Raw genomic sequence first — 22,836 nt, 5'->3', positions numbered from 1 at the left:
GCAGCCGGCCCACCTGCGCCCAGGCACGCCGCAGCGCCGCCGGCAGCCGTCTCGCCTCGGCCTGGCGGGCGCCCGAGTGCCGCTGGGGGCTGTCGCCCCCACCGCCGGCCCCAGTTCCGGCCGCCGCCGCCCCTCGTTCGCCGTGGTTTCCGGGTCGCACATGAAGGCGGAAGCCGGTGGCGGAGGCCGCCGCTCTCGGTAGGTGGCTGGGGCGGCGGCGGAGAGAGGAGAGAGGGAGTGCAGGGCCCTGGTGGGGCCGGCCGGTGCTCCCGGGGAAGCTGCACCTGCGGGAGCCTGTCCCGGGGCGGACCCCCGGGAGGAGGCCCGAACGGCTGAGGTGGTGTTCCGCCTCCCTCTGCTCGCCGGCGGGGGCGACGGCCGGCGGGGACCACCCCACTGCCAGCTGCGCGGCCGCCCCCGCTCGGCCAGGCCGAGGCAGCCCCTTGCCGGGGCCCTGCCACCCCCATGAAGCCCCCGAGGACGCGCCGGCCCAGCTGAAGCCTTGGCCCTGCGCCCTGCAGAAGACCCGAGGGCGCCCCGGCCGGGCCAAGGCCAGACCCCATGTCGCGGCGCAGCGCTGCCCGGGCTGCCTCCCGTAGGCTGCTTGCGGGGGAGGGCACTGGGTCTCAGAACCCGCAAAGGCATTTTCATCAGGGGAAGAGAAAGTAAAACCGTAAGCGTGCTTGAACCGGCTTTCATCCCTTCATCACAGGGTTAGTCTAGAGCCAGGCTGCCTCTTTCAATGATGTGCGACTCCAGGTAAGCCTTGCCTGGCAGAGAAAACTGCTCGTTTTGTGTGCCTGATGGGGAAATGTGTAAGTAGTGGCGCTGGGGCAGGGGGGACGGATGACAGACAGACCTTACAGGTCCCTGCAGAAACAAAATTAATGTAGTGAATAATATGAGTTAATCCATGTTTGATACAAAAATCAGAGCTGTAGAATGCTGGAAGAGGCCTTTGCTCTCTTCCAGGTCACTTAATTGTTGTATTTGGCACAATTACTTTTTTTTTCTTCCTTTTATTTTACACTATTAAAAATTCACAGTGTGGTTTAAGCAGTTAAACAAACCAGGTTCAAGTCTCGCCAACTAGCTGAGTCTCTCAAGATTTATAGAACATACACCACTGGCTAATTTATAAACTGTCAGTTTTGGTGTAGTTATTACTTAAAGAGCTTGATCCTGTAGAAGCTTCATTAAAACAAGTGGTGTCCTTTAGGATTGATAATTAAAATTGTTCTGTCAACAGAACATATTCCTCACAGATTTACCAGAACTATCTGGATATAGTACTAAACAGTACCTCCTCGTTCTGGAAAAAGATGGAGCCTTCATGGCAGGCCACTTGTTTTTAGGGTAAGCAGGTACACTCTGCCTGAATATAGTTGGCTAACACACCTTCCTTCAAAGACAAGCAGCTGCTCCACTCAAACCAGAAAATGACTACCAAAAGACTCAGGTGAAAAGCAAATCTTATTTCAAGATTAGGAAGAAGAAAAAAAATAGTAGCAAGAGATAATCAAACCCTTAGAAAGATGATGAAGCCGTAAGAGAAAGCATTTTAGTACTGTATTGAATTTTTTTCTTTATTACAATTTCTTGGTAGCATTTAGGCCACAGGCCACCTTGCAAATGTGCGCCACAGAAAAGTTTACAATTCTATGATTTTGGGTAAGCTGCAGATTTCTTGTGGATAAGGCAAAATATTCAAGTTAGAAAGCTCATACTCTTTAGGTTATGCTCCTGTTTGGGGGGGGGGGGGATTTTTTTTTTTTAAGTATCTAAATATTTAAATATAGATACATTTATTGGGGGTTTTGCCATATACATATTAAATGAGGTGTTTTATTCTCAATATGTCCTAGAAATAACTTGTAATACGCTTGGAAAAAAAAAAAAAACAACAGGTGTTTGCTGAAAGGAATGAATGCCAAAATTTGTGAGACAGCATAGTTTGCAAAAGCTATTTCCCAAACCATGCCTTTTGGTTTCCTCCCACACTTCAAGTATACTACTAAAGCTAAAAGCTGAAAACGGCTCAAAAATTCAGCCCAGAGTGATATGCTTGCCTATTTCCATTAGTGAATTAAATAAAGATGGCATATATAGACCTAGCAAAAGCATGTCATCATTTGATGAGTGTTCAAAACTAATGTTGAGATATTACTTACTACTAGATGTCTTAATTTCTTTCTTTTTGTGGGGAACCTTGGTCAAAAGGAGTTGTTTGGGTTGTTCCCTGTATTTGTAGAAGGTTCCTAAAGTGAAGGGGTATTTCAGGAAGATAATTTATTTTTTTTTGCACAGTTGTGAATGCATAGAGGGATAATTCTGAAAGAAGCACTGCTGAGCAAAGCCTCTGTTTTTCCCTTCACCCCTCTTCCCTTTTTCTTCAAAAAAAACATGAAATCTGCTTAAGTCGTGTCTACACATAATGATGTACTCAATTGTCTTCTATATAGCAAACACTCTTACAAGTGTCCATTACAAATTATCATGTAGTTCGTGAATTATTCCAGTGTTTGCACTCCAGTTAGAATGAACAATAGTTTTTGCTTTTCAGTTTATATTGTTTGTGGAATCACGTCTTTTTTCTGAACTGTTTTGGCAGGCACCCATCTGCCTCCCTGTTCTGCACACTCCCCGACTAGCTGATCTATTTGTTTCTGTGCCCTCTGCCCTGTTAAAATTCTGATGCGTAGCCAGGTTCTGCCTATTTGTATTTGCAACCCCTGAAAGTCAGTGAAACTAGCATTTTGTTCTAGTCTTGTATCTTGTCTTCTTGTCAGGCTTTCAGCTGAAGCCTGGCTTAGATCCTAATTTTTATTACTCCCTAGGGAGAAATGAAGGTGTGGGAAGCCTTAGGGCACAGATTTTAAACTTCCTCCAATGCATTAAGACTTTTAGAGGCCTAATCCATTTGAATCTCAATCAGCACACCATACTGGTTACTCTATATCAGAAAAAAGCTATGAATAAGATGTCCTGCAAGGAAGGACAGAGCTGCAACTGAGGAGCATCCAATAAGTTTTAAGAATGGACCAAGAACCACATAAATTTCAATAGCAAAAGTGAAGTCATGCACCTGGGTCAGAGTAACTTCATATATTGGAACAGGCTGGAGACAAGCCTGGCTAGGAGCCAGCTTTGCAAGAAGACAGCCTGGGGGACCTGATGAGCAGCAAGTTGAATATGATTCCTCCAATAGGGGCCAGCTTTATACTGGGCTGTGTTAGCAAAAGCATAGCCAGCAGGTCATAGGAAGTTATTATTTCCCACTCTATTCAGCACTTATAAGCCCACAAAATCTTCATACTATGCCCAGCTTTGAGCTCCATACTGAAAGAAATACCTGGGAGTTCAGCGGAAGATCACCACACAGAGCAGGAGCAGGTACAAGAAGATACAAGCCCATGCAAGGCAAGAAGACTCTGTTAGTTGAATACAGAGAAGAAGAGGCTAAGGGGAGGGCCAGTTACTGGGTTTTAAGCTATCTAGTGGGTACAGGAAAATGTAGAGCCAAACTTCTTTGTGGTGCACAGTGCCAAGGATAGGAGGCAAGTGTCACAAATTGCAGGAAAAGAAATTCAGACAGGATAAAGAAAAAAATAAATTGATGGTTAAGCATTCAGTTTCCCAGTTATTGACAAGGATGGAGTTGACCAGACAAGGCTTTCAGCATCCTGACCCGATTTTGAAGTTTTCTCTGTTTTGAGCAGGCAATTGGATTAGAGACTTCCCAAGTTTCTCTTCAGCCTAAATTATTCCACAATTCTAAGAAAGCATGGGACCCCCCACCAAGCTTGAACCACCTGTCCATATGGCAGCAAGCTAAACAGATTTGGATACCCGACACCAGCAAGCTCTAGTTTATTTTGGGCACAGCTGATGCGCCAGAAAATATCACTATCTACATAAAACACTTCTTTGTAGAGATGTAACTGACAGCCATGGGCTCTTGAATACACAAATGTCTGAGTTTCCATAGAAACTAAATTAAGATAATTCTTCCTGTATCCAGCCATTTCTCTACAGTGGAGAATCGAGGCTGTCAGCACAACTGTACAAAAAAACCTAAACTCACACAAACCACGACCATCCCCACACCACACAGCAGTAAGCATCCCTATATGACATGGCTGCTAGTCGTACAAGGTGTGAATACTTGTCAAGGTGTATATCATACCATGTAGTACCAATAATAGACTTCAGCACTGTAAATTAACTACACTATGTTTAAAGCACAGAATCCATGCACAGCAGATCTCACCAGAAAATGAAGGCTGAGTATGTCTATAATGGCAGCAGGATGCGTCCAGGATATACACCCTGACCCAGCTACTGGCAAGTGCTCCCACATACATTCTTAGAGAAGCAGGACTCTGTTTTCAATCTCGGGAAGCGTATGCTGTAAGCCATATGAATTCCCACTCCCCAGAATGTTCTTTACTGAAGCAGCATACAAACACTGTAGTATAATAATTGTTTTGCACTTAAAAATTCAGATAGGACATACACTGCACTCATCTACCACATCTGTTTTGCCAGGCCTTTAACTTTTCCTTTCCCTGTTCAAGTTGAGCTACTTCATTCTTATATCCTGTGTTATTAAAATAATAAGGATTTTCAGCAAGCACAAGAACAAGCCAGCATACCAGTCTCTCATGATTTTGCCATTTGAATGATCAAGCTACAATCCATTTGCCCAATTCCTCCTGTCCCAGTGCCAAACTCCTCAGTCAAACCACATACCTTTACTGTGAAAGCAAGTATTCTGCCATTGATCAGAGAGGGGATTTTGTTTAAAAAAACCACAAATTGTTATGTACAGATAGGCAACTATTTCAGTTGAATAATCAGAAGCCTAATACTTCTACTTTTTTCATACAAGTAATCTGCAGAAGCATGTTGTGGTAATGGAATTTGGTTACAAGGCAATCACACAGAGCTCCCAGCAAGCCACTGAGGCACTGTAGATTCCACTGCCTCTGTAGCTTATTACAAGAGACCACTAGTGATACAGTAAACTTTGAATATAGGACAGGAAATAGAAAGAAATACCAGATTTCCTTCGTGCTCCCTCCATGTGTACTATTGCAAGGCATGGCTCCTTTCCCCTGGTACCTAAATGGAATCCAGGCACAGAACACAGAAAAATTCAGTCTATTGAAAAAGAGCAGTCATGTCTTTCTAGATGCCCCTAAGGGTTTTGCCATTTATGGGGGATTTTGTTGTTTTGGTTTTCTAACTCCCTGATTTGAAACGACCCAACAGTGCATGTCTTCCTACATTAGCATTGCCTATAGAAGAGCACATACAATTACTGACCTCACACACCTCCTTCCTCTTTATGTACTGGGCACTCAATTGTAATACCCTAAAATTAATTCCATTAACCCACATCCTTTAAAAGACAAATGCAAGCAAACCAACATATCTGCAGTCTCAAATACTTTGTGCAGCCAGCTAAGAAAATCTCTAGTTTGATTTTCTCTGCAGTTTCAAAGTGATCGGAACAAGGACTTGCCTTCCCTTGTTCCTGGAGACAGCATCCCACAGCATGAGAGGCAATACTTTTCAATCACAGAATGGTCAGTGTTGGAAGGGACCTCTGGAGACCATCCAGTCCAGCCCCCTGCTAAAGCACATTCTCCTAGAGCAGGCTGCACTGAGTCACATCCAGGCGGGTTTTGAATGTCCCCAAAGACAACTACTCCATAACCTCTCTGGGCAGCCTGTGCCAGGGCTCTGTCACCCTTAAGGTAAAGAAGTTCTTCATGTTCAGACAGAACTTCTTGTGTTACAGTTTGCGCCCGTTGCCCCTTGTCCTGTCCCTGGGCACCACTGAAAAGAGCCTGGTCCTGTCCTCTGGACACTCACCCTTAAGGTATTTGTACACATTGATAAGATCCACTCTCAGCCTTGTCTTCTCCAGGCCGAACAGACCCAGCTCTCTCAGCCTTTCCTCATCAGGGAGATGCTCCGGTCCCCTCATCCCCTTTGTAGCCCTCTGCTGGCCCCTCTCCAGTAGCTCCCTGCCTCCCTTGAACTGGGGAGCCCAGCACTGGATGCAGCACGGCAGATGCAGCCTCACCAGGGCAGAGCAGAGGGGCAGGATCCCCTCCCTCAGCCTGCTGGCCATACTCCCCCTAAGGCACCCCAGGATCCCATTGGCTGCCTTGGCCACCAGGGCACACTGCTGGCTCATGGGCAACTATCTTTGCCACTGTTTAAGAAGCACAGTGAACAGAAAGAGTTGCTCATTTCTTCCACCTTTGGGTCTGCCCTGCAATACTCAGACACTGAATCCCACTGTTAGCAGCTGACCAGTACCAAGAAAATTGCACAAGAGGAGAAAGGGGAGGGAAAAAAGGAAAAAAAAAAAAAAGCATTACTCAGATTTCTAGGAACTTGGCTCAGTCATCACAGAGCTAGTTTCTCAATAACAGAAGTAAGAGAATAGAGAGGTCTCAAGAACAGCCTAGAAGCAAGAAGCTGACAGTAGAGAGTCTCAGAATAGAGGGGAACCTTGCTGCATTGTTCAAGGGACTGTGCATTTATAAGAGCTAGCAAGGGCTTGCCTACAGCGCATTCATTTACAGGGACAGATATGCCAGCCTGTGGAAACGGCTTCTCAGGCCCTAAAAGCCAGCAAAGTTCCTAACTGGTCAGGAAGGAAAAAACAGTAAGTAGGTTTTCTGCAGCATGCAGTAGGCTGAACAAACCTGTTCTGCTTCTCCATTCAGAACTGCACTGCTTGTACTACAGTCAGCTTTTTTTTTTCTTTAATAAAGGGCAATAAAGATTAAGCAAAATAAAAGCTTGAGGAGATAGGGTTAAATTATTTTCAGCTCAAAATACACAAAGGTAAATTTCCTAGTAATTTGTAAGACTGATAAGACACTTACAAGGCATAACAATTCCTAAAGTCATTGCCCCCAGCTGGTAAACCACACAAAACAGACACTTCCACTGTTTGGACTACCAGATTTTTAGATAGTAACAAAGACACAAAGTACACAGGTCACAGTTAGACCACACAGTCTGAGAAGCAAGGTGCTGTACTAACACCAATATCTCTCCCCAACAAATTTGTAGTCATCATTTAGAACACTTAAAGAAATACACAGAACCGTCAGCCCACCAAGCACACTACCTTTAATCCAGAAAACTCAAATGCCAAAACCAACTCCTCTTTCAAAAAAGCCCACAGCACAACCCCCTTAACACTGCTTCAGCAACCACTCTTTGTAACTTCCTACCCACCCAACCCCAGCTGCTACTTGTACAGCTATTACAAAGCTGAACATACTCAATAATCACCTAAATGAATCTTGCTGGCCATCCTCCCACAAGCCATTTAATGGTCCTCTACCCTTCTTTTGTCTTAAAGGTCTTTTCTACCAGCTTTTAAGACTGTCTAGGTAGGAGTTAAGAGGCTTTCTTTGGTTTTTGACTCAAAGAGGAGGACTTAACCACCTGTCACGCAGACATCATAGACTACTACCACAAATGTTCACCTTTAATTTTATAAGTTGGGAACAGTTCATTAAAATAATTTCAGTAATAATTTTTCTAGAGTAGTCTGTTCCCACTGGTTAAAACTATGACAATAGACATGCATACCTATTTATAAGCCTTGAAACCCTGTTTAGGAGAGTATGGAAGTACACATAACAGCATATAGGTCTCAGTAGCATTCTACCCTTTTTCCACAGCAGCATTGGTATTCAACCAACACACCCAAAACTGGCTAGCAGCAAGTAACTATGGATGGCAAAATACTCACAGGTAGCTATGGAGTGGTAAATTTCCATGTCATAGTGGCTCTGTGCTCCAATGCACAAGGCAGCTCTTGTGTTGATGTATGTGAATGAGTGACCACCCTGAGGGACAGTCCAGCTCACCAGTAACAGCCAAGATACAAGCCAGGGGCAGACATTGTGAACAAGAGTTTCAGCTGAAATTCAGAAAATAAAGTGTAGCAAAATACCTGTAGGCTCAGCTGTTGACTAGCAAAAAATCAGCTGTGGAGGATGGCTCAGCTGCACTGCCAGCATCTATGTTTGACCACACTGGGCTTACCACATGTCTGCTAGAAAGGCTGGTTTTGTTCAGCTATTGCTGATAGTTGTGGGATAATTCAAGTCCATATCTAGTAGTACTAGCAGTGAGATGAAGTCCATGTAGATCCCCAAGACAGCCCCATTTGTCACTGAAGGCTATACAGATACTAACGTGTGTACAGGCTTCAGAATCCCCAAATTATTTATATCTTTCTTTTCCTTTCTTACAATTATTTACTCTCTTTCATGATACCATTTGATGATCTTCCTGGTTCCAGTTACCATATGGGGCTTTACTTGCTGAAAGCTTCACCCCCTTTCTTTTCCTTTTTAAGATTATTTGGATACAGAATTTATTCTGAATAGTACCTGTCTACAGTTATATTAATTACATGTAAATGTAAATAAAGGCTTGACATGATTATACAGGTTTCCCACTCTACCCTGCACATCTTTCTCTCTCTGGAAACCACTTCTACAATACATTTCTTGTTACATGGGTTCAATGGCCTGTGTAGTTTTATCATATCTCACTTATTCTCCCTAACCTCTCTTCCATGAATGGTACATGATATGACACTCTGTAAGATTTTATCAAAGGTCATGCTGTTTCCCCTACCCAACAAAAGCCTTTGAATTCAGAAAATTTACTTCTGCTTTTCAATGCAACAATTTTACTCTCATAGAGACTTCTTTTGACACAGCTCTCTAAGTAGCTGAAAAGATGCAGCTTTTTTTGGAGCATTAACCACATTAACGCTGGAGTGTTAACCGCATTAAACCACATTAACTTTGTTAAGAGTTAATGTGGTTTATCTGAATCTGTTCCTCATTTGGACCATATCTCACCCTACTTTGTTTTTCCTGCATTTATTCCCTTCAAGTGAAATGGGAAATTTCTGTTCTACATCTAGTATCACTCCCCACCTTCACTTGCCTTTCTTACTGTATTATCTCCTGTCTCACTTGCCTCAATCCAACACTTCTAGTATTCCTCAGGAGCAAATCAAATGATATAGTAGTTTTGTCTGCTTCAAAAGCAGTCATCTTATTTCTAGGAAAAGCATCTTCCTGTCATGAAAAATAATCCATTACTTCAGCTGATGGATAGTTTCCCACGATATAATCGACCTGAATGTGCTCCCTAGAAGGCTGTCTCATCAGAGCTGCTCTTCTGAGCTGGTTGTCTTGGGTTTGCTGGCAAAGAGCAGACAACTATTAATATGTTTTATCAGTTTTTTTTTTCCATCCTATCTACCTTGCAATGCCACCTAGCTTCCTTTTGTTTTGGACAGTGTAGGGTAAGTTCCCTCAGGCAGAACAATAAACATTTTCATGTTTCTTGGTGTCATCCAGATAGCTCCTTCCTCTCTGACCATACACAGAATACCTTGCAATACTTTGAGAGATTTCCAATGCTGTGTTTACTGTCTATGGCTGGCACAATTAAACAATGGTTCCATTTCTTCATTGTTTGTTTGGATTTGCTGGGTTTGTTCTGCTTTTGCTTCCCTGACTGCTGATAACCCCTTGTGACTATCCCTTGTGCCACTAAGCTATTTCCCAGGCTGCTGGAGGAGAGGCTATTATAACTGTGTCTTAAGCAACCATATCAGCAAAGTTACTTCCTTTTGCTAATGAGGCAGGGGAGGGGGAGGGTAATGTGCTGTGACAACTAGGTAGTCTGTGAGCTGTAACTGCTACAGCTTCTGACGTTCTTCAAAGACAATGGAAAGGGTAAATTACAGGATGGTAAAAGAGGACTCATGAGATTTTGAGAGCTTAACTGTAGACATGAAACAGAATAACTTCCAACTAGCTTTTTACAGGTGTTTCCCCATGTGCCATAGGGGACTTTCCTACAGTGTCAGTGGCAGCCCTAGAAAAGGTATAGGACAGCCCTCTACAGCACCTGCTCTTGAGGAAATACCCTCTCTCTGCAGGGAATCACAGTGAAGTGGAAAGCAGTTGTGCATGCTAACTTGAAGCTGTCACAATAAAGAACTCACTCTGAAGCCTACAGTTTCATATAGTATTTTATAGAATGACAGTTGGAAATATGGTCAGCTAAGAAAAATAAGAAAGCAAAGAGGGAGAGAGGAGGGCTTTTGGATTCTGTGGTAAAATATCAAGAGAAAGACAGAACGTGCAGTTTATATTGCAGCAAAGTTATGTGAAGTTATCAGACAGTTTGGAATTTTGCAAAAATTATGTCTGTTCTATTTTATAAATGATGCAGAAGTGCAAAAGAAACAAGATGTTCTGGTAATGGGTTGAGAAGTGAAACTCTTGCTAAGAAAAAAAATAGCCTCACGAGCTACAAACTCTGATCTTGGACTGAAAACCCGGGAGTCAGAATACTTGTTTGAAAATCCATGTTCTGCCACTTTGGTGTGCTGATGTACACCTGTCTGTTTCCAGTATCATCATTCAGAATAATTTCTTCAGGGTAGAACTGTCTCTCCATTGACTGAAGAGTTGGTTTGATTTAATTTCTGTGACAGGCGGGGGTCAGAGGACCTTTTGTAAAGCAAAAGGCACAAACCTTTGCTGATTCTGTTGTCTCACAGATTTCATTCTGCTACAGCTGGTGGCAGACCATTGCTGCTTGGGATGGCGGAGGATCAGGAGCTGACTCAGCCACACAAAGCTCAACTCGAGCCCTCCCTTCAGCAGCGCACCAGCAATACATACCGCAGTGCAGAGCACTCTCAGGCCTTGCTCAGTGGCTTGGTATCTCTCCGAGACAGCAGCATCCTCTTCGATGTAGTTCTGGTAGTTGAAGAGAAACCTATTGAAGCTCATCGCATACTTCTAGCTGCATCCTGTGACTATTTCAGGTACACTTCAGTACAGCAGTAACAAGCATGTGTCTGAATGTTACTCAAACCTGCAACGTCCAAATCTTCTGTTTTGGCACACTGGTTCTGGATGTAAAATTAGACCCATAAGATGGAGCTGAATGTGTTTCAAAATGCATAGTATGGCTTTATTCATCTCTCTGTAATTTCTCTACAGAAATAAAGCTCTTGTTCCTGCACACTGAGCTTACCTCCACTGAATTCACTGCCTGTGGTACTTGGAGGTATATAGAGAGGAGAGACAATATGAACAGGTGTCTTCCGCATAAATGCACTCTAGGTGGCTTTTAACGGATCCTTAGCATTGTAAGACTTTGCCCATTGTGATCATTTCATAATACATAAAAAGTCACTGGAAGTGTGTCACTCCTCTTGTTACATGCCTGTAGTGTGACTCACTGTTCATTAAACCAGACACTCCCCTGGTCAATTTGATTAGCAGTTTCTTGAACTGACTTTATTTTCATAGAGCAAATGAACAAATCCCAAGCTTACAAAAACTCTTACAGTCCCAAGTTCATCTGTTTTGTCTCTTCCCACACACCCAAAGTATCTGTATCTGCCCATAACCATATATACTGGGTCTGTATTTAAGTCCTTCAACTGTGAATCATACCTTTCAGATGGCCCCCACTGTTTTCCTGCAGAATGAAGAGTATTGCTTTCTTAGGTCCTAAAGGCCTCTACTGTTTGTATCATTGGCTTAGAGAAGAGGTAATTCCACAAAAGTGTCTGGCTAGCTTATTATCTTTCTGAATATTTTTTATGTTCCCAGGACAACATAAGCAAACTAAAACCAGCTTCAATGCAAATCTGTCATAGCATGTGCCATTGTCTTTTTTACAGAGGAATGTTTGCAGGAGGACTGAGAGAGATGAAACAAGAAGAAGTTCATATTCATGGCATCTCCTACAATGCAATGTGTAAAATCTTGAACTTCATTTACACTTCGGAGCTGGAACTCAGTGTGAACAGTGTACAGGAAACCTTAGCTGCAGCCTGGCAGCTTCAGGTGAGGTACTGGGAGGTGTGACAAAAAAGAAGCAAGAAACAAAAGCAACAATGAAAGAAACAGAAACCATGGATATCTGGTTAGATGGAAGATTAAGGGGTGAATAAGAGCATGGGTCTGATGAGAAAAAATTCTTTGGGATGCTCTGTCCACTGGAACTAACTATGGAAGGGTAGGAACAATGAATAAGTACTTGCACATCTCATTTGTGCCAATGGTTTTATTACTTATAAACATTTAGCATTGCATCTAGAGGACTGTTTTATATAGCACGCACTTGCACTGATCTGCTTATGAAAGCTTCCTTAAAATAGAATACTACTGGCCTAAGGTAAAGAATAGGGCTTGCTGCTCAGAAATTGCTGTGCTGCTCAAAATCTTCTCCAGACTGTCTACAGGCACATAACCTCCCTTACCCCATCACTACAGGAAAGCCTACCACTATGACTTCTGCACTAAGTGCAGAGTTCGTGTCCCTTTAAGACAAATTTTTTTCTCTAATTTCCCCTGCAGCTAACTGCTGCACAAGGCTTTGGTACTAAACCTTAAAGTTTCTGAGTGCTTGCATTGGTTGGTTCCTACACACTTGGCTCCACTTTGTTAGCAGAGGGGCTCTTGGACAGCAGTTAGTTCTTTGTTTGCCAGTGGTCCCTACTGCCAGATACAACTTCAAATTGTATTCAGAAGACAACACTAAATAATTAATTTTCCTTTCAAATGGCTTCCTGTGCTCGAGTGATGCAGATATATTTGTTACAGATACAGTCTTTGATACAGCATGTCTATAGTGCTCTGAAAGAACAATTACGGAGTGACTGTAAACCTGCCTTTAACTGTGTCTTCCATGCCTTGTGTTTTCACAACTGCCTCCCAGGCAGCCTGCAGCTTGGTGCCATGCTAACAAACCAGGCAGCCTGGCTGTCCAGTGTCCTATGTGTCTTGGAAGACACATTGCTGCAGCAGCTGAAGCCAAACTCATAGGCTTCCAGTATAGTGTGGCTAGAAGATCTATATTATATTCATCTACATACCCATGTTGGGTTCTTTTTCTCTGGAGAAAGATGAATTGGGTGCAAGTGAACATGGTGATCAGACAGTGAGGAAAGTAACCATCTTGTGGACAACTTTCTTACAGTCATCCCAGGCTTCTGTCACCTGTCTCTTGAGTGTGAGGCAAGTGGTGCCTGAAATGAAAAATATCTCTCTTTTGCAGATTCCAGAAGTTATTAAGTTCTGTTGTGATTTTCTCATGTCCTGGGTAGATGAAGAGAACATCCTCGACATATACAGACTAGCTGACCATTATGACTTGAGACATTTGAGCGATCAGCTGGACTCCTACATTTTTAAGAACTTTCCAGCTTTCTCAAGGACACAGGTGTATCGACAGCTACCCTTGCAGAAGGTCTACTCCCTTCTCAGCAGCAACCGTTTGGAGGTTGACTATGAGTCTCAAGTTTATGATGGGGCGCTTTTGTATTATTTTTCTCCAACGCAAGTGGAGACAGATCAGGTCTTCCTAGTGGAGCACCTTAAGCTACTTGAGACAGTTCGTTTTCCTCTGATGGAACCCCAGATCCTGCAAAGGCTTCATGACAAATTAAGTCCATCTCCTTTAAAAGATACAGTCGCAGATGCATTAATGTACCACAAGAATGAATGTCTTCAGCCAATGCTTCAGAGCTCCCAGACACAGCTGAGATCAGAGTTCCAGTGTGTAGTGGGATTTGGAGGGATGCATTCTATTCCATCCATTGTCCTCAGTGACCATGCCAAGTATCTGAACCCTTTGTTGGGAGAGTGGAGGCACTTTACAGCTGCACTAGCCCCCAGAATGTCCAACCAAGGGATTGCTGTTCTCAATAATTTTGTATATTTAATTGGTGGAGACAACAATGTAAGTGGTTTTCGAGCAGAGTCAAGGTGTTGGAGGTAAGATAAGGACAATCTATTACTTTTATTACCACCCTGTTGCCCATCTCTGAGTCAGTAAGCCAGTAGTGCAGCCTGTACGCCTGCTAGCCAAAAGACTAGGAATTAAGCAGGGACCCAACTGAAAGAAAACACAAAGAAATGAGCCTCATAGTAACAGGAAGCTTCCAGCAGTGCTCATGGGACAAAGCCAAGCCTGATGGGGTAGAAGCAGCAGCTCATTCAAGAGTATTACATGTGCTACTTTCTGCCTTGTTGGAGGGGGGAAGCAATTAAAGGTGTGGGAAGCAGTAATGAACCTAGAACCCTAGACTATCTGGATGCTTTTGAACTAGGATTTCCTAGGAGTCTTCTGTGTGTAGTTTTGGTCCCAATACAAAGGGATTTAGCTACCAAAAAGGTTTTTAAAATAAAATGCTACACTACTTGATTTTCAAGAATTTGTGTGCCAAATAGCAGCATTCCATGGCCCTCTTGTATTCTTCTGTGCCACAGAAAAGAACAGGAAGAAGGATCAGGTTTAGACCTTGCCCATTACATTGCAAAACCAGATATAAACCCTTTTGTCTTTATATTGTGGTCATTTTTACTAGTTTTAGCTGAGTTGCCTTTATTTTATGGCATGCGTAGTTTCACTTCACAACCAATTTTCTCTGTAACTAAACTTTCCAGACCAGATAGATATTTTGACCTAAAAGTAAATTGTGAGGTTCACTTTGAACAGGAGACAGTTGGGGAAAAGAATCAAAGAACCCTCCGCATATCTATGCCCTTCTTGGACTATTGAAGATCTAGATTCAGTCTTTGTGATATTTTTAGACTGTTTTACCTTGTAGAATGGCTTTGTGCAAGCAAGATATTTTGAAATATAACCTGACAGCAGTATGTAAGGTAATGGAAAGCCTAGGCTTTTATAGCATGGTTATGTCAGCTAAAATACATCTTCTAAAAATAGAATAAAACAACTTTGCTAATAATAAAATGCTGACAAGGCCAAATTTCACTCCACTTACAGCTGAGCTCAATTTCAGCCAAAGACAGTACAGTAACCCACATCTGTGGTGCTGTCTGGTATTCCAGCAATGATTCTGTGACTGTATGAATAACTTACTTTGATCCCATTCTTTTACAAGGTATGACCCGCGACACAACAAATGGTTCCAGATCCAGTCCCTACAGCAAGAGCATGCTGACCTCAGTGTTTGTGTTGTGGACAACTATATATATGCCGTCGCAGGCCGAAACTACCATGAAGACCTGAGGGAAGTGGAGAGGTATGATCCTAAAAGCAACACCTGGGAATATGTGACACCTCTGAAGAAGGAGGTAAGGAGTGTATTAGCCAGACATGCTACTACAGTTCCCCAATTCCTGATTTAATCTTTTTTAGATGCTTTTCTCATGTGTAGCTTTAAATTTGCTGATAGTCAGATGGGAAATAGTAGCCTCTGTATATGAGATGAATGAATATCAAGATAGGAGAATAATAATAATATATGTCAATTACATATTGAGGTCAAATGCTTATTTTTCGTGTTTTCTTGTTGTTTCCCCTTGCACCTTTGTTGTGTTAAACCTTAAAACCACTTAAAATTGAATACATAATGTCTGGGAACAGGAAGTTCCCATTCCTCCTAGGCAGGTAAATGATGAGCCACAGTAGTACAATCTTATCACTCACAGTCCTGACAACACACTTTACTCCTGATCAGAAGAGATAATGCCCTAGTAAGAAGGTACATCAGTTTCTACAGACTACTTAGTTCCTGGTCACAGAACTGAGATTGGGTAACAAGTTCTGGTGACAATAGCTTATGTGATGCAGAATCACGTCTCAGACAGTTAATGTAAGACCATTACTCATTTGAAATATGTGAGTGAATGGCTGTATTTTGTCATCAGTACCATTTATCCTTCTAGAACAGCAATTGCCAAACTAGCAGTTGTGACCCCAGGAACCAGGAAATGGTGTGATGACATGGGAATTGGGGTTATGAGTGGAAAAGTTTGTTCTAATACTGCTAAAAAAACCAAGAATTTCCATTTTCAGGTTGAAAGTGTTGCAAAAGAGGAAGATAAATACAAACAACTTGTATGAATACAAGTATGAAACTGTATCAATACAACAAACTTGTATGCTTGATGAATCTTGGTTAGGGAAGAAAACGAAAATCCTGAGTAATAAACTATGCTGGTTTCTGCTACATCTTTTAAAAGCTTTGGGTCAAATGACCAGCACAAAATAGTATTTGTGATTTTATAATGCCTCTCAATTGAGAATCACAGGACACCTTAAAAATATAAATATTACTGCCATTTTACAAAAGGGATGCAAAGGCAGAAGAGGATAAACAGCTTACACAAGGTCACAAATAATTAGTGTGTCAATGCTGAGAAAATAAAAAACCTTAAGATCCAATTGAGTGCTACTGAGTAGGATATCTTGCATTCCTGACAACACTGCTTGTATAAGAAAAATCTCCAACAGAAAGGCTTCCAAGTAGACTAGGGAGAAAAGCATCAGTATGAATGATCTTCTAATCATGGAACAATAAAGAATGAGAACCCACTGCAGTCCTGGAAGTTTTAGAAATTCTAGTGTATTTCGTTCAGAAATTCACACTTAGAGCATAATCACCTAGAAGGGAATTATCTGTAAGAAAATCCTTCCAGATGTTGATAACTGCATAGCTCATGAAGAGTGTCATTCCCTTAGAAGTCTATTGCATACTTCGAAACTGATTAAGGTAGAAATAGATAAATCTAGACCTCAACCTCTTGCTTTCCCGTGTGGTGATACAGGTATATGCACATGCTGGAGCAGCACTGGATGGGAAGATGTATATTACTTGTGGGAGGAGAGGAGAAGACTATTTGAAGGAGCTACAGTGTTATGACCCAAAGACTGACCGCTGGGATGTTTTAGCAGATGGTCCAGTGAGACGTGCTTGGCATGGGATGGCTGCACTTCTAGGAAAGCTCTATGTAATTGGAGGAAGCAACAATGATTCTGGCTACAGAAGGGATGTTCACCAGGTGAGAGCATGTCATACCTGTGTCTTTCTTGGAAGAGTCTGTTTCTTATGGGTGCTTGCACTCTGATGTAATGCCTTTCTCCTACTAAGTATGCAAATAAAACTGCCCAGCAACAGCTAGTGCACCAGCTCCCCCCACTCAGTTGCAGAACTTGCAGTGATTTATTTACTGCTGTCTGTTTTGAACACATTCTTTAACCCACGAAGCATTAAAGGTTTAGTGCTCGGAATTCTAGTCAATTTTAAAGTATCTTTGATGTATAACATTTGTTGGCATACACATACCCAACAAGTAGCACATCAACTACATTTACTTTACATTGTCTTCTCGTGCATTTTTTTCTAAATCCAGAACTTTTGAATTACCAATGTGTAATTGCAGGAGAGTTGTTACGGATACGTTGGATGGCAATTGTAGAATGCAATTAAATGTACAGTACCTGATGATGTACCTGATGATAAGTGATGTTTGGAGAGAATTCTCTTGAGTCTTATTCCAGCTTCTAGAACCACTAGAGACATGAAAAGAAGACACAAAGTAACTGCTCTTATAAAGCCAATGAAGATAGCAGGATTAAAACTAGCTGAAAAGTGTATCTGAATGATAAAAACATGCTTAAAAATAAAAGCAGTTAGCCAAGTAGGTACCCAAATGAAATCTAAAACTTCCCAACATACGGTGCAGAGACAGCTTAGCAGATGTCATGTTTGTATGTTGCAGCACATTTTTTCCTAATGCAAACAGATGCATTGTGTCTGAGCTTATATTAGCATGTGTCCCCATCTCTTTCACTTTTGTTTGCATTTTTTTGAATCACATACAGCTGTTACTCCAGCAGCAGGGTCAGAAGTTGTGATTCAAAGCTATATGGCAGCTATGCACAGTTTTCTGCTCAGTACTGTACTTCTATCACATAGTGATATGCTCTCTATTATCAACACTCTGTCAAAAGACTGATGATATTGCATGGCTTCCTAAATAGTTTACCATATGGCCAGGCTCTGTCACTAAGATACAAGTTTGAGTTTGGCTAATCTCTTTCTTTTTTTTACAGGTTGCCTGCTATAGGCCAAGCACTGATCAGTGGACATATGTATGTCCTCTTCCTGCAGGACATGGAGAACCAGGTATTGCAGTCTTAGACAACAGGATCTATGTCTTGGGAGGTCGATCCCATAACAGAGGAATCCGCATGAACTATGTCCACATTTATGACGCAGAGAGAGACTGTTGGGAGGAAGGACCCCAGTTGGAGGATGAGATTTCTGGGATGGCTGCCTGCGTCCTCACTTTGCCCAGGGCTATTTTAATGGAAACAGAGAAATGGTTCTCAGAATGGCATGCAGACCGTGTGAATTACCACCTTGACTTTCCATCAGAAGTTATGAGCGTATCAGACTGGGTGGAATCTGATTCAAGTGAAGATTAGAAAATTTTAATATTTATTTTTTGCCAGTCAATGAGGAAATTAAGTCTTGGAGAAAATACTTAGAGATTTTATATGTCTTTCTTATATACATAAATCAGTATTTAAAGGATTGAAAATAAGTGTTCTGCACAAGATGCCATTCACAGTCAATATGTGCCCCTCTGCAAGTATTCCGCACAAAATGCCACTTACAGTCAGTATCTGCCCATCTGCCAGAAAGCAGCATTTTTGAAGTAACCACAGAACTGCCATTTTCCCCCAGTTGAAGTACAGAGGTACTTTTGCTTTGAAGGAGACTTTTCTCAACCTTCAGCATGGACAGAAAAAAAGGCACAGAAGGCTCAGCTTGACTAGCTTCTTTCCTTCCAGCTTTTAGCTTGAAATAGCTTTTTGAGATTTTTTTTTTCCTTTTCTTTTTGGTAATAAAACTTCCTATCCAGCTTAACACAGGAATGTGACACCTAGTATCTCCCTCCTGTGACAGGTGTCAGTTTGATTTGATTTTCAGCAGGATTGAACATACAGAAATAGGAACAGTAGCAAGAAAAGTCTGAACCTTCATCTCATCTGGGCATGCAGCCATCTTTGTAACTGGGTTGGAGTCTGCAAACTGACACCCACTCCCAAACTTCTATATTGCAAGTTCTGTCAATACAGTGGAAAGATTTCTAGAAAAAAACTCTCTGTACAGAGTATGGCAATCTCATCGTTCAACTGTCAAGACACATTTGTTCTTAAGCATAAATTAATAAATCCTTGTCAGAACTTTTTTTTAACTACTGTCTCAGTTTTATTAACCATAATGTGGAGTCTTAAAGTTAGTAAGCTTCATTACATCCTATAGTACTACACTAGTATCAAGTACCAGCTTGGGAGATGGGCATTTTTTTTCCATTCTTTTATTACATGCTTTAGAAGAGGATAAAGAGAGAAGAGATTGGTTTGCCACAGCATAAGGAAAAAAGCAATAAAGAGATAACCAGAGATATTGAAGATTACACAGGTCCAAGACCCTGCAGTAGCTGAACTAATGCTAGGAACATAATACAGAATTACTACAGCTCAGAAAGATAAGGCATAGTAAATCCTTCCTTCATGGGGCCTTAAAATAATTGGCTTCTGACTACTATCTTGCTTAACATTAGTTTAGAAGATGATTTAAAGTCTGAACCAGTGTGATACCTGAATAGTATGGGATCCTTCCTCTTGGAGGTGGAGGAAGTAATCAGTGCCACCAGAAAATCATTATTAACTAACAAATGCTTTTAAATCTTGTAGCAATAATAGGCTTGCAGAAGAAAGACAAAACCAAAGGGACAATCAGAATGATACAATATGAGTCAAGTATCATCACATCATGACAAATACTGCACATTGACATGCTACTTTAGGGAAATGGAAGAAGTTCCTGAATATTACCATTACTTGGGGATAATTTATTTCTGTCAACAAAGACTATTTCGAAATGGACCTAGATGACTACATTAGTAGACTGGGCTTCTGGAAAAGATTCAAGAGTATTTGCACACTTCTTTTAATAAGCTCAACAGCCTTTTGTTGGCAAGAGGGGCATTTTTTCTCTGGCACTGTCAGTTTTCACCTCAATCACTGAACCTTTGCCAATTGGCGAATAAAACAAAAGATCTGGTAACTGCAGGAAACCCTGATTATGAGCTTCTTCAGAAAATCTTTTTTTGATAATGGACTTGGAACTGCACAGGGAGTCTGGAAATACAGACTTTATTACACTGCAATATTGGAGACTGATGAGTATTCCTATTTTGCCTACGGAGTTACTTTCTGTGTAGGAATTAAATGTAGCTCTCAGATGTAAGGACAAATCTCTCTGACTTGGACATCACTAGAACCTCCTTCCAGACTGCTAGTGTTGCAGTGACAAAACAATTGTCTGCAAACAACAAATGATTCAAGACTTCTAGTGGTCCAGGTCATATTCTAGATCTTGGTGTTCTAAAAAAACCCAGACATCTAACTCAAGTCTAATGCTTGCCGTGCATTTTCCATTTTAACTAGCACTTCCCAGCAGACCAGTGATACCCTGTGTTATACAGGTGAAAATGTTATTCAGCCTCTTTCACGATAAAAAAAAAAGTAATCATTCTTTGTCTGGCTTCTTTTCCTATGTATACCACTAGAGGGTATTACTTGCTGTTAAAAATAACAAAGCTGATAGGCTAATTCTTGGGTTACATAGGAGAACATGACATTAATGGGTAATTATTAAGCTAAAGAAACATCTTGAGAAAATTCATGGGGTTTTTTCCAGCTTCTACCCTATCACTCCTTCTGTGTTTGAATGCTGATTTTTAGACAGTTGGATGATCTGATTTTCCATTTATCAGTATATGCAATTTTGTGATTGCATTATTTGTTAAATGTTGCAGTTGGCTGCTGTGCAGCACAAATCACTATAAGTCTTAGAATGCAGATACAAGGAAATTAATTTTCCATAAAGCAGATCATCCTTCTTAGAGAGAAGTGCTGCATTATTTTTTCCATTTTATTTAGTTACTGATATAATGCCCCTAAGTTATATGAACTAAACCTTAAGGCAGGTCTTATGTATTTTGATTTGATAAAAACAAAACTGCTGGTGCTTTCACCGCCAAATTTTCTTTTCATCTGAGTGTAATATGACTTTCAAAAGTTACAGTATGCACTATCTTACTTGCATGTATTTTGTTTAGGTAAAAAAACATGGACTTTAGCTTAGTTCAAACCATCCTTGTCATTTAGCAGCAGCTTGTTTTAGTCCAGCACGTACCTTTTCAAACTAATGCATAGGCTAAACAATAATAAAATTGCTTTGCTTTAAAACTGGCAATTTTATCTAACTCAGCAGATATAAAGCACTTTGTTGTTCTTGTTGACAACAGTTACCTATATAAAGAAATTGCAGCAGAGATTACAGATGGATATGCAGAGCTGCAATTATCATTGATTGGTTTTCCTATCAAGAATAAGGCTTCAGGAACTTTGCCTTTAAGAGCCCACTTAAACTTTGTGCTATCTCAAGAAGAACATGTATTCATAGGGATGTCAGGCTGATTCCATATTTTTTTATTTATAAATTCTCTGATCTCCTAAACAATGTCAATCGTGTATCTTAAAGTAAAAAGCATTCACTTTTTACAGCAAGTCCTCAGAGACAGAATAGTACAGACGTTGTGGACAGATGGACAATGTACTAAGAAAGCTTTAAGTTATTTCTGGTCTGCAAGAGAATAGCCAAACAACTCTTCCAGAACTGAGTGATCAAAATACCACCACTTAAACTGCTGATACATTAGGAAGTCCAGAAGAATAATAACTAAGTTTCTTGATCTATTTTCCTATTTCCTGCCAGCACAGAGGTAAAGCTGTATAGGCATATTTGCTAGATTTGTAATTAGTGGACTTGTATCCTGTCAGGTTTCCACATTTGGAGAAGCGATTGTGATTGCTTCGGTTTTTGTTTCATAACTGCTTTCACTACTGTATTTCTTCTCCAGCTGTCTGCCTCCAAATCCAACATATCCTTTCCCATTTCCTCATAGTTTAAATTAGGGCCATTAATTTTGCATTGGAAGCATACCAGTACTTGATTTTAAAGAAATGAGGATTCTCATTCTATACCCTTGACAGAAATTTACTTTTCCTTACTCAGAGACCAGCCACATGTACAATTTATTTGGCATTCAGCCCAACTGATGGAGTCAGAAGATTCTGGTGAAAGGAAGAAGGAGCAGCTGGGCACAGGGAAAGAGGGACAGGACCTTCTCAAGGGAATATTCTGCCAACCGAGTTTTTGTTTCATCAGCAGCTGATGCACTTCAAGAGCTCCCCACCTCCTCAGTTGTGCTACAACTATTTGGCCATGCTCTGAGGGTGGAAGCTGCCAAAAGGTACGACAAAGAGCATAAATGTATCTATAGGTAATAAAAAGGTAAAGTGGTACCACACATCTATCCATTCTTCCTAAACCAAATGCAGTTGTAGGGATGTATTACACTTGAGATGATTGTCTGTAGTCTAGGAAGTTGAAGCCCAGTCTTAACAGGTAACATTAACGATCTTGGATAAGTCACCTTTTTCTCATTTGTAAGTAGAATGTGGGATCTCTTACCTAGATGATCAGGCCTAGTTCAACCACAGTTAGTGAAACTGAGGGGGGAAGTTACTTGAAGGATGCACACAGCCTGCACAAATACAAGTTCAGAACAGCTAATTGTGGCATTCCAAACTGAAAACCTCTCTGTGCCTTAGAATCCTCTCTGGATGGGAAGGTGGGTGTGCTGGTTCTCCAGCATCAGTCCAGCCGCGTGCAGTACTGCACAAAAACTGGTTTGTAATTAAATACTATTTATTCCTGGCATGTTTCAACTCTTTTGAGATTTTAGTATTACCCATATGAAATGGAGGCAAAATCACTATGTATTTGACCTACGACATTTTATTTTTATCATAACAAGTATAATTCAATAAAATGCAGCAACAGGA

The 22,836-nt window shown here is 41.3% G+C and overlaps 1 protein-coding gene across 8 annotated transcripts; it reads left to right on the top strand.

Annotated features, from left to right (window-relative positions):
• The first annotated feature begins 95 nt into the window (after nt 1-95).
• KLHL22 (kelch like family member 22) lies at nt 96-22,836 on the top strand. 8 transcript variants are annotated; one of them, XM_040604298.1, is made up of 9 exons: nt 96-198; nt 713-759; nt 10,637-10,906; nt 11,774-11,939; nt 13,153-13,871; nt 15,005-15,197; nt 16,674-16,907; nt 17,962-18,034; nt 22,004-22,836. In XM_040604298.1, exons 2-9 carry the CDS (start codon nt 743-745, stop codon nt 22,045-22,047), a joined length of 1,716 nt encoding a protein of 571 aa, XP_040460232.1. In that variant the 5' UTR covers nt 96-198; nt 713-742; the 3' UTR covers nt 22,048-22,836. The 8 variants fall into 8 exon arrangements, with proteins under 8 accessions (XP_040460232.1, XP_040460190.1, XP_040460241.1 ...); XM_040604256.1 differs by lacking the exon at nt 22,004-22,836 and having other exon boundaries at nt 17,962-19,110; XM_040604286.1 differs by lacking the exon at nt 22,004-22,836 and having other exon boundaries at nt 133-198; nt 10,654-10,906; nt 17,962-19,110.

This window comes from Falco naumanni, chromosome 1, assembly GCF_017639655.2.
Source record: "Falco naumanni isolate bFalNau1 chromosome 1, bFalNau1.pat, whole genome shotgun sequence".
In the NCBI taxonomy this organism is placed as follows: domain Eukaryota; kingdom Metazoa; phylum Chordata; class Aves; order Falconiformes; family Falconidae; genus Falco; species Falco naumanni.
The sequence above is the reverse complement of the archived record's forward strand: the minus strand, read 5'-3'. Positions and strand labels throughout refer to the sequence as shown.

Excerpts from the sequence above, each read along its gene's own strand:
- KLHL22 (XM_040604256.1), top strand. Across the intron at positions 11,940-13,152 it reads CTGCAGCCTGGCAGCTTCAG|ATTCCAGAAGTTATTAAGTT; the intron begins GTGAGGTACTGG and ends TCTCTTTTGCAG. Across the intron at positions 13,872-15,004 it reads GCAGAGTCAAGGTGTTGGAG|GTATGACCCGCGACACAACA; the intron begins GTAAGATAAGGA and ends TTCTTTTACAAG.